This window comes from Alosa pseudoharengus, unplaced genomic scaffold (genome assembly GCF_046254945.1).
Source record: "Alosa pseudoharengus isolate Yale_2024_CS ecotype anadromous, Long Island Sound unplaced genomic scaffold, YU_APseudo_1.1 YU_APseudo_1.1_scf_14, whole genome shotgun sequence".
NCBI lineage: Eukaryota > Metazoa > Chordata > Actinopteri > Clupeiformes > Clupeidae > Alosa > Alosa pseudoharengus.
The window spans coordinates 15,818,296-15,830,795 of NW_027468609.1; the positions used below are offsets into that span (position 1 = coordinate 15,818,296).

Genomic DNA, 12,500 nt, shown 5'->3' on the forward strand with positions numbered 1-12,500 from the left:
GGGAGGGCAGGTCTCTTGAGGTGCTGCCGTCGTTTCCTGTAAAGCTAACGAGCAGTAGTGGAGCAATGCACTCAACCGACAAATCCAATCTAATTACACACTACTCACAGCGTTTGTGTGTCTGTTTGTCGCTCTCTCTCTCTCTCTGTGTGTGTGTGTGTGTGTGTGTGTGTGTGTGTGTATCTCTCTCTCACTCTCTCTGTGTTTGTATAGACAGTGAAATGGAAAATAAACCCTTAACTGTCTCTCTGTCTCCTTGTCCACTCTCCTATTCCTTCTGTGTATGGCAAGGTATGGTTCAAGATTCAACAGAGCGCGCACGCACACACACACAAACACACACACACAAATATGAGCACTGCAGGGTGTTTATTGTTCTTTCCCTGTAGATAACACCAGCACCAGCAGCACCATGCTTGTTAAATCACACACACACACACACACACACACACACAGCACTTAACCAGCACATACGGATTTACCAGCAAGAGTGAAATAGAGAATGATGGTCGGTGGGTGGAATGAGTGTGAAGGGGAAATGTTGAAGGTAGCCAGAGAATGTAGCAATGATTATTTATAACACTGTAATAAGTCTGATGTACATGGCTTGTGTGTGTGTGTGTGTGTGTTTCTGAGTGTTTGTGTGTGTGTGTGTGTGTGTGTGTGTGTGTGTGTGTGTGAGTGTGTGTGTGTGTGTGTGTGTGTGTGTGTGTGTGTGTGTGTGTGTGTGTGTGTGGTTGTGTGTGTGTGTGTGTGTGTGTGTGTGTGGTTGTGTAAAACCTACTCGGATCCTTCTCATTGCTGCAACAATCTCCATGCGACTGTTGGGTCTTGGCACATCCAGACTGCCAACATACTGAAAATAAAAGTGAATGTGTTAAGCATGAATGCAATCTACAGGCATCAGACAAGACAAAGGCACACCTCAGCACAAACGTTGTACCAACAGACTGTTATGATAAAGAAAGATTACGCATACGTTAGACAATCAATTCACTGTTGTTTTATTAGCATGACTATAGTGCAGTGTTGGCAAAGTAAAACAACAAAACATCGTATTGCCCTGTGGAATAACACTAAAACATTGAGAACACGGAGGGAAAGAATACCAAAGGACAGGAGGAATAGGACAGGAACATGAAAAGTTGTGTGTACACACACACACACACACAAATAACCATTATTGATATTCTGACGCTGTAGGCAGAAGTGGATACAATGCCAATCCTGCATATCATTCTGATTAATTGAGAAACTGCGGACTGATATCTCCAGAGGGAAAGTAATGTAATTCCGCCTGAGAGAGTGAAGCGCTGTAAGCAAGGCACGATTGATCACGGAAACGGATACATCTACGTGGGCAGGTTCTAATGATCACAAGAATTGAGACATAAACAACACCATCGCAGCAAGGAGCTGACTGTTGTGTGTTCAACACAGCCAGGCAGGAAAGCGTGTAGGTTTGTGGTGTCAAAATCATAGCCTAGATCTTTTCATTTCCCAACACGAGTGAGACGGATGTGGTGCGCAACGTCATTTGGTGCGCATCTCGACCTTTGGTGTTTTGAATTAAGAGATGAATTTGCGCTTAGGCTAGACTATAGTGCCTCTGTCTGACATTTAGGTTCCTTCTAGGTAGCATCCACCTTTCAATCACATCCCCAAATGCCCTGTCAGTCGCAGAATCGTCGCATAAATCCACCAAAATGATTCTGTCATAAATACTGTTTGTTGGTTGGCACATAGTTCACTTTTTGGATAGCCAGAGACCAAGGCTACAAACACCCAACGTACCAAAGTGCCAAGTTACTCCAAAAAGTTCTTAAATCAAACTCTGCAGAATAAAGCAGTTTGGACTTAGCCATGACAGCAGTGTTAACGAAGTCCACCTAGGTTTATTAAATTGGTCTTTCAATGAAACCCTCGGCTTTCTAACCACACCAGCGTTGTTAACTGGACGCATCTTACCTTGGCTTGGAAGTGAATCCCGTGCTGAAAAGCCTCTTCGTTGTGGAGAGGGACCCGGGAGTCAGCCACATCGTCCACCAGATTGTACCTGTTCCGTCCGGGCATTTTATTTTCAGATAGCACGTAAACGGGCTACGTGGTAATATGAGCCCGGTCCGTCCGGCACGGCTACAAAATAACCAGGAGAGTTTATGCCTAATCGCAGGTGGACGGCTGCCTGCCCCACTCCGGATATATCTAACACGCCGACAACACGGCGCAGACTGCAAGTGGCAGCGAATGAATAATGCCCATGACAACCCCTGTCTGCGGTTGCATCGGCGAGTATCCACAAAGGGCTCGTTTAGGCGCCTATTCCCTTGTCCCCAATCTCGACTGTCGTGCTGATCTCTCTCCGTAGGCTACAAACACAACTTTCGAAACCCACTAGGCGATTGTCAATTATTTTCCTAATCCAGCGTACAGGGTCTCATCGCAGTCCGTCACAGAGCCTATAAATCCAGACGGTCAGTGCTTAATTTGTTGCGGTTCCTGCAGGTCGGTCGCCGTCGCTCTCTCACAGGGGTTGGGTTTGAATCTCACGGCGGGTGGCATTGCTCATTAGCGCCGCACGCTCTCCTCTGGACTGATTCCCGATTGGAGCAAAGTTCCGTCACATGACTCCGTCCACCGGGAGGAGAACATTGGCGTGAAAAGATCGGAAGTATTTTTTTTTTTTCCAGAGAGGTTATGGTAGGACGAGGAAGAGCCCTCCAACTGGACAGTATTCGTCTGCTTGTTGTTTTAATGTTCTCATACAGCAAAGTGAAAGTTTAACCTTTTGGCTACTTGTTGTGATCCTTTAGTAATATGTCTTTCCATTCAATGACACTTCAAGCCTATCAGAAGTTCAAACTTAAGTTAAGGGTTGAAATGTTGTGAGCGGTTCATTCAGAGTCATAAGCAGTTTTTAGAAAGCATTCGAACATGGTTAATGATGCCATTATTATTTAAGCCTACAGAACGAATGAAAACAAATTTGCGCAAGCCTATGTTGCTAAATTGGTCCATCATAACACCTATGTCACAGCCTGGGGAAAAGCTGTTTGGCACTCGTTGGTCTGGCAGTTCAATTTAGCGCAGCGGCTTAATTCAACATCAAAGGGCAGACGAGTCGTCTTTAGTCATGGGACTCTTCCTATGCGCTGCACCCTCATCCCCTCAGGATAGCACATTTCAAGTTTGCACAAGAGCGCCATCTGCTGGTTGGAAAGACTCAGGGGGAAAAACAATATCCTTATCCTATGCGTGATTGCTCTGACCGACTGCTGAATATACTACTGTTAAACTATTTAGCTGGCGAACTATCATTATAAGGCATGTGAGTTCTTTAATTGGCAGGTTTACGCCAAAACCAAGTTGTTCTACCCTAAGACTTCGTTCTTTGACGTGAGTTATTATCCTACCACATCAACAGCAATAATGACCTTCTCAATAACACTAAACCAAGGGACTACATCAAGATTTTTGGAGGGATGACCTGCCCCAATATACATTGGACCATTAAACCACACAATGATCCAAAACATACAGCCAAACGAGGCAAGAAATGGTTAACAGAGAACAACATTTTAGAGTGGTCCAGGCAGAGTCCAGACCTCATCTGTCAAAAAAAGTGAGCACAAGGCCAGAGTGATGGCAAATAATCGTTCCTGCCTCAAAACCAGGATTGCTGCTAAAAAAGGTGCGGTCTAGAATCATTTTGGAGACATGGAGAGGTATGCCAGGTATACGGAGCTGTGATGGCATACGCTAGAAAAGCAACATTAAATCAATATTTGCCAGGGGTATGAATATTTTTGTTCTTAACTGTATATATTCTATAATTTGTGGTGGGTTTTTTTTCGCCTAAAAGCTGCACACATTGATGCCGCTTTTGATTTTAGCTTGAAAGGTTCGCATGCTGCAACTTTATTTTCCAAATCGCTTTTTTCCTCGGTAGGCTCATGGGTAGGCTAATCGGCAGTGGCAGGAGCAGTGCGGTAACTGTCGTGTGCCTTATGGGCTTCCGTCAGTTGCGTTGTCAACGGGACAAACCATGGATCAGGACCAAACATAAGCGCAGGAGCAGTTGCGCTGTGGCCGCAGAAATAACAGTCCTTCGGACGCCTAGCCTAACCGGGCTGTGGCATTGGACACATCTGTTCTCTGTGCTCCGACAGCTCTCCCGATGCTGTCATCTTTTCCTCCACCTCGCCCACTCTCTAGGTAACATTTATCGTAACGGTTAGCCTACATGCAATGGTTGCGCTAGCTAGAAGTCATTGCTCCAGTTTCCTAAGACATCAGTAGCTTGTCAAGTCAGTCTTGCTTCTAATGTTAGCGTGAACGCGTTCAGAGAACATATTTTTTTCGGTTTAGTTAGCCAGTTACAGTTAGCCAGCAAGCTAATCCAGTTAATCAGTTCAATAGCTTGCCAGATGGCCTGCATAACGTGAAATGGTTGTCTAACGTTAATGTTTTTTGGTCTAACCAACCTATTTATGCATGTGTCAACATGGGATAATTTAACGTCACTACAAAAGTTCAGTGACAGGTCTGCCTGGTCTGGTCTATACTGTGTGACAGCTTGCTAGTTACCTTGGTAGATCAGTATCTGCATCGTCAGTCTTATGATGGGCGTTAGCTGTTTCTTTTCATCAATCTGTGATGTAACGGTCAGCTAGATATTCTGCACAACAGTTTTATTATTTTACACAGGGCAGAATCGCTGAATTTACAGATGAAGTTAACTTATTGCTTTGACAATGCATACCTATGCTACACTTCTGCAACCTCTCTTGCAGTTCAATGTAAGTTTGGCCATAGCTGAATTTCTCGGTTGTCTTCGTGTTTAACCTAGCCATATGGCTTGCTATGCAATTTACCGTTACTTGCACCTGCCGAGTCGTGTCAGCTGAAGCGTGCTTTATAGCACAGATCAGAACAGCGGCTAGCTTTAGTTGATTTTGAGACAAAGTTAAACCACTTGTCATATGCTGCTTGTCTGTGAATTACCAAACCATAGACGCTTTTGCACACAAATTGCGCTCTGTTTACACACTCGCTCGCTTTTTGGGCATACATAATGAGTGATCATTATGTGAAGGTAAAAGTTCAGCTTGAACAACTAAAATCCACGGGCGAGGTGGAGGAGGTAGATGCGGCTGAGGAGGAACAGGTGTATACCGAAACACCACCGGCATCCCTTTCACCTGTTCCCACGGCCCTCGAGGTCCGGAGGGACACCTCAAAGACTCTCGGCACGGCCAGAAACCGGAGCAAAAGTCGAACTAAGCTCGGCAACCCTAACATAAAACCGGACGCGCCTGTTGTTAGCCGCCTGGACAATGCGCCCTCGCTCCAGATTAAAGGCACCGGTAAGGTTTTGCAAGAGAAAGCTGAGGCCAACGGAAACGTGGTGAGCAGCCAGACACAACAGAAAGATACCAAAAGTGCACAAAGCAAAGAGGATGCCAACAAACTGGCCAAAAAGAGGAAACCGGTCACTGTGGATACGTCTAAGGCTAAGACATCTCTAGAAGCGCTCAAACTCAGCATCCGGCAGCTCAAATGGAAAGAGGTAAGTTAGACCAAAGCAGAGATGCTCTACTTGTGTTTTTTCCGTTTTTATTTTCATATGTTTTATTGTGTTATGCAACCTCACAATAATTATACTTTCCACGATGAGGAATCGCGTGGCCTGCTTACAGAATGCTCATTTAACTGACGTTTTACCAAAAGCTCTCAGCATATTATATTGCGTATTGTGGATTCAACCAGAGAAGGCATGAAGTAAGTAGAAAAGATTTCAATATGAGTCAAGCTTTTGATGAAATCACCGAGGTGAAGTTAGTTTGATATTTGATATTCGGATATTCGACAGATTTTCAAAAAAAAATGTATGCGGCCAGTTTCACCCCGTGTTTGCAGACAATGTACAAACAGATGACCTGTCTACTTGCTCCCAGCCGACCTTAGGGACAGTCTAAAAAGTACCTTCTGAATTACCTTCATAGTCTTTTTTGTCAATAGCTTTGACATCATGTGACCTAGTGACTCCAAACCAATGCAGAATATTTATCCTATATGGGACTCATCAGACACACCCCTTTTTTGATAGTCTGTATGCACACTGTATTTTATATGAATATTTAGTAAAAAAATACATTATATCCTATATGAATGGTCCTCTTTTTTCAATACTTCCCAAGTCATGTGAACTAGTGACTCCAAACCAATGCAGAATAGTTATCCTATATGGGACTCATCGGGCACACCTCTTTTTATGGTCACTGTATGCACACTGTATTTTACATTAATATTTTAAAGGAAATACTTTATTTCATATAAGAAACGGTCTCCTTTTTTTCAATACCTCCCAAGCCATGCGACCTAGTGACTCCAAACCAATGCAGAATAGTTATCCTATATGGGACTCATCGGGCACACCTCTTTTTATGGTCACTGTATGTACACTGTATTTTTTATGAATATTTTAAAGAAAATACATTATTTCATATAAGAAACAGTCTTCTTTTTTTCAATACCTCCCAGGTCATGTGACCTAGTGACTCCAAACCAATGCAGAATTGTTATCCTATATGGGACTCATCAGACACACCTCTTTTTATAGTCACTGTATGCACACTGTATTTTATATTAATATTTTAAAGAAAATACATTATTTCATATAATAAACAGTCTCCTTTTTTTCAATACCTCCCAGGTCATGTGACCTAGTGACTCCAAACCAATGCAGAATAGTTATCCTATATGGGACTCATCGGGCACACCTCTTTTTATGGTCACTGTATGCACACTGTATTTTATATGAATATTTTAAAGAAAATACATTATTTCCCATAAGGAATGGTCTCCTTTTTTTCAATACCTCCTAAGCCATGTGACCTAGTGTCTCCAAACCAATGCAGAATAGTTATCCTATATGGGACTCATCAGACACACCTCTTTTTATGGTCACTGTATGCACACTGTATTTTATATGAATATTTTGTAAAAAAATATGTTATTTCCTATATGAATGGTCCTCTTTTTTCAATACCTCCCAAGTCATGTGACCTAGTGACTCCAAACCAATGCAGAATAGTTATCCTATATGGGACTCATTGGGCACACCTCTTTTTATGGTCACTGTATGCACACTGTATTTTATATGAATATTTGGTAAAAAAAATACATTATTTCCTATATGAATGGTCCTCTTTTTTCAATACCTCCCAAGTCATGTGACCTAGTGACTCCAAACCAATGCAGAATAGTTATCCTATATGGGACCCATCGGGCACACCTCTTTTTATGGTCACTGTATGCACACTGTATTTTATATGAATATTTTAAAGAAAATACATTATTTCCCATGAGGAATGGTCTCCTTTTTTTCAATACCTCCCAAGCCATGTGACCTAGTGACTCCAAACCAATGCAGAATAGTTATCCTATATGGGACTCATGAGACACACCTCTTCCTATAACCATTGAAAGCACACTATTTTATATTAATATTTTAAAGAAAATACATCGTTTCCTATAAGGAATGGTCTCCTTTTTCAATACCCCCCCCCCGCCCCCAAGGGAAGTGACGTAGGGACACCAAACCAATGCAGAATATCCTTTATGGGACTAATCAGACACACCTCAAATTAATATAATTTTTGCACGTACTATTTTATAGTACCCATTTGTTTCCTATGGAAACTGTGTTTTCTCAATACCTTCCATATAATAGTAGATGCCAAATCATTTTTCATATTGAGGTGTGTCTGATAAGTACCCCATAGCAGAACAGTTCTGTATTGATCTGTGTTGTCTAGGACCCCTTATATGGCAGCTATTGAGCAAAAAGCTGTTTTCCATAGGAAATAAATATGATTCTTTAAAAAAAATTAAATATAATAGTTCATGCAAAATATTATTTCACATTGACATGTGTCTGATTATTATCACATAGCAGAACAGTTCTATGTTGATCTGTGATGTCTAGCGAGAAAAAAGCTTGCGAGGTATTGAAAAAATGAGACCATTCATGATGGCAAATAATGTATTTTCTTAAAAATATTAATATAAAATACAGTGTGCATACAGAGACTATAAGAAGAGGTGTGTCTTATTAGTCCCACATAGGATAACTATTCTGCATTGGTTTGGAGTCCCTAGGTCACATGGCTTGGGAGGTATTGAAAAAAAGGAGTCTGTTTCTTATATGAAATAATGTATTTTATTTAAAGAATTCATATAAAATACAGTGTGCATACAGTTGCTATAAAAAGAGGTGTGTCTGATGAGTCCCATATAGGATAACTATTCTGCATTGGTTTGGAGTCACTAAGTCGCATGGCTTGGGAGGTATTGAAAAAAAGGAGACCGTTTCTTATGGTAAATAATGTATTTTCTTTAAAATATTAATATAAAATACAGTGTGCATACAGTGACAATAAAAAGAGGTGTGCCCGATGAGTCCCATATAGGATAACTATTCTGCATTGGTTTGGAGTCACTAGGTCACATGACTTGGGAGGTATTGAAAAAAGAGAACCATTCATATAGGAAATAATGTATTTTTTTACAAAATATTCATATAAAATACAGTGTGCATACAGTGACCATAAAAAGAGGTGTGCCCGATGAGTCCCATATAGGATAACTATTCTGCATTGGTTTGGAGTCACTAGGTCACATGACTTGGGAGGTATTGAAAAAAGAGGACCATTCATATAGGAAATAATGTATTTTTTTTTACAAAATATTCACATAAAATACAGTGTGCATACAATGACCATAAAAAGAGGTGTGTCTGATGAGTCCCATATAGGATAACTATTCTGCATTGGTTTGGAGTCACTAGGTCACATGACTTGGGAGGTATTGAAAAAAGAGGACCATTCATATAGGAAATAATGTATTTTTTTTTACAAAATATTCACATAAAATACAGTGTGCATACAATGACCATAAAAAGAGGTGTGTCTGATGAGTCCCATATAGGATAACTATTCTGCATTGGTTTGGAGTCACTAGGTCACATGGCTTGGGAGGTATTGAAAAAAAGGAGACTGTTTCTTATATGAAATAATGTATTTTCTTTAAAATATTAATGTAAAATACAGTGTGCATACAGTGACCATAAAAAGAGGTGTGCCTGATGAGTCCCATATAGGATAACTATTCTGCATTGGTTTGGAGTCACTAGGTCGCATGGCTTGGGAGGTATTGAAAAAAGGGAGGCCGTTTCTTATGGTAAATAATGTATTATCTTTAAAATATTAATGTAAAATACAGTGTGCATACAGTGACCATAAAAAGAGGTGTGCCAGATGAGTCCCATATAGGATAACTATTCTGCATTGGTTTGGAGTCACTAGGTCGCATGGCTTGGGAGGTATTGAAAAAAGGGAGGCCGTTTCTTATGGTAAATAATGTATTTTCTTTAAAATATTCATATAAAATACAGTGTGCATACAGTGACTATAAAAAGAGGTGTGCCCGATGAGTCCCATATAGGATAACTATTCTGCATTGGTTTGGAGTCACTAGGTCACATGAATTGGGAGGTATTGAAAAAAGAGGACCATTCATATAGGAAATAATGTATTTTTTTCACAAAATATTCATATAGCATACAGTGACCATAAAAAGAGGTGTGCCCGATGAGTCCCATATAGGATAACTATTCTGCATTGGTTTGGAGTCACTAGGTCACATGACTTGGGAGGTATTGAAAAAAGAGGACCATTCATATAGGAAATAATGTATTTTTTTTACAAAATATTCATATAAAATACAGTGTGCATACAGTGACCATAAAAAGAGGTGTGCCCGATGAGTCCCATATAGGATAACAATTCTGCATTGGTTTGGAGTCACTAGGTCACATGACCTGGGAGGTATTGAAAAAAAGGAGACTGTTTCTTATATGAAATAATGTATTATCTTTAAAATATTCATATAAAATACAGTGTGCATACAGTGATCATAAAAAGAGGTGTGCCCGATGAGTCCCATATAGGATAACAATTCTGCATTGGTTTGGAGTCACTAGGTCACATGACTTGGGAGGTATTGAAAAAAAGGAGACTGTTTCTTATATGAAATAATGTATTTTCTTTAAAATATTCATATAAAATACAGTGTGCATACAGTGACTATAAAAAGAGGTGTGCCCGATGAGTCCTATATAGGATAATTATTCTGCATTGGTTTGGAGTCACTAGGTCACATGACCTGGGAGGTATTGAAAAAAAGGAGACTGTTTCTTATATGAAATAATGTATTTTCTTTAAAATATTCATAAAAAATACAGTGTGCATACAGTGACCATAAAAAGAGGTGTGCCCGATGAGTCCCATATAGGATAACTATTCTGCATTGGTTTGGAGTCACTAGGTCGCATGGCTTGGGAGGTATTGAATAAAAGGAGACCGTTTCTTATGATAAATAATGTATTATATTTAAAATATTCATATAAAATACAGTGTGCATACAGTGACCATAAAAAGAGATGTGTCTGATGAGTCCCATATAGGATAACTATTTTGAATTGGTTTGGAGTCACTAGGTCACATGACCTGGGAGGTATTGAAAAATAGAAGACTGTTTATTATATGAAATAATGTATTTTCTTTAAAATATTCTTAAAAAATACAGTGTGCATACAGTGACCATAAAAAGAGGTGTGCCCGATGAGTCCCATATAGGATAACTATTCTGCATTGGTTTAGAGTCACTAGGTCGCATGGCTTGGGAGGTATTGAAAAAAAGGAGACCGTTTCTTATGATAAATAATGTATTATCTTTAAAATATTCATATAAAATACAGTGTGCATACAGTGACTATAAAAAGAAGTGTGTCTGATGAGTCCCATATAGGATAACTATTTTGAATTGGTTTGGAGTCACTAGGTCACATGATGTCAAAGCTATTGACAAAAAAGACTATGAAGGTAATTCAGAAGTTACTTTTTAGACGGTCCCTATGGTCGGCTGGGAGCAAGTAGACAGGTCATCTGTTTGTACATTGTCTGCAAACACGGGGTGAAACCGGCAGCATAATTTTTTTTTTTTGAATATCTGTCGAATATCCGAATATCAAATATCAAACTAACTTCACCTCGGTGATGAAATCACAACATCCCCGCTGGCAGTCTGTAATGTGCTCCAGTCAGGCACCGGCGGTGACCCACACACACCGCCAGCTCCCAGTAGGGCCTTGTTCCGTGTCCCTGGTTAAGGGAAATTATGTCCCTGAATGGGGCTTTATAATTTAACATTAAGCATGACACGTTACTGTGAAATTAACCCGAACTCTCCCATACATTTTAATTGACTAGGTGTGGCAGCCTACCATGGAAAGCCACTGCCTTTTCACCGTGCGCTTTGGCGCACAATACCTCCGCCGGCCACTGGTGTTACACGCCCTCGCTAAATACATTAATGAGTGCGTTGATAGAAGCCAGGGAGATACTGTCCGCCTTGAAACTAATGCAATTCATATCCACCGCCGGCATGTTATCGCTCTAAATTATACATGCAACAGGCTACGTTAAACTAGCGCCTGTGACGTTTCATTGCGAGCGAGCAGGCCCGGGGCGCCAGCTGTAACATAAGCCTCGTGCGCAGGAGCGCTTACTTTTCAATATTCGTCGTGAACACACTCACTGTAAACCGAGTTGGAAACCGATCCTTCATCACTAAGCTATTCATAACCGCTAGTGCATCCAGTCAAGCAAGGCGACTCAGGTGCCCTTGGTGTCCTTCCTTTCATCCTAATGCAGGCTTGTGTCAAGTTCATCATTACCGATTCTGGTATGCGGTTGCATTTCATTTAGGACTGGATAACAGCAGGTTAGATAAACAAACACTGTCTCACTTCTTGGGGGTTTAATCCTAAATACTCCAATTGGCAGAGGCTTCTTCCCTCTCTTAAGTCAGTTGCTCTTACACTTCACACTTGGTGAAGACGCATTAATAAACAGAAACCCAGCATGTATTACAACAGACTTTGGCCTCTGTCATTAGGATCATTATGGCTCCTGGGCAGTCACAAGGAGAGGAAAGACTGCATGAAAGCCATTCCAACTACCTGAAATGTACATTCATTTTTTTAGCGGACACTTTTCATCCAAAGTGACTTACCGTACATATGTCAATTCTATTTTAAGGCATTATTGCATTGTTCCCAGAGCAACTTAGCAACTTAGCAACTTACGTGCCTTGCTCGAGGGCACAACATCGGAAGCTGGGAATTGAACCCACAGCTTTTCTGGCCACTGCATCCTAGCCCACTGCTAAACCACTACGCTAAATTCAAGTGAAGTTTGGAGGCCATATCAGGATAATAAAGATGATAATCGCACTCACAAGCGTTTGCTCTTAATAAGTCTTTGTTGGACCATGTCTTCAACAAACCCAGGGCCATATCAGGGACTCAACAGAGCTGTATCAGTCCCTCCCTGTGTTGGCTGCCCTCTGGGCTGGACTGTGGATAAAGCAAGTTC

General features: G+C 40.9%; 2 protein-coding genes across 2 annotated transcripts in view; one reads left to right on the plus strand and one right to left on the minus strand.

The window, feature by feature from the left end:
- Nucleotides 1–2,515, minus strand: part of LOC143122943 (carboxyl-terminal PDZ ligand of neuronal nitric oxide synthase protein) — a 74,301-nt gene extending 71,786 nt beyond the window's left edge. The window contains exons 1-2 of the mRNA XM_076283968.1: nucleotides 1,969–2,515; nucleotides 785–856 (exon numbers count right to left, since the gene is read on the minus strand). Of these exons, the coding sequence (XP_076140083.1) occupies nucleotides 785–856; nucleotides 1,969–2,073 (177 nt within the window). The 5' untranslated portion in view covers nucleotides 2,074–2,515. The remainder of the gene's footprint in view (nucleotides 1–784; nucleotides 857–1,968) is intronic.
- A 1,542-nt stretch (nucleotides 2,516–4,057) lies between these two features.
- ttll11 (tubulin tyrosine ligase-like family, member 11) overlaps nucleotides 4,058–12,500 on the plus strand; it is a 36,863-nt gene continuing 28,420 nt past the window's right edge. The window contains exon 1 of the mRNA XM_076283977.1: nucleotides 4,058–5,569. Within this exon, the coding sequence (XP_076140092.1) occupies nucleotides 5,075–5,569 (495 nt within the window). The 5' untranslated portion in view covers nucleotides 4,058–5,074. The remainder of the gene's footprint in view (nucleotides 5,570–12,500) is intronic.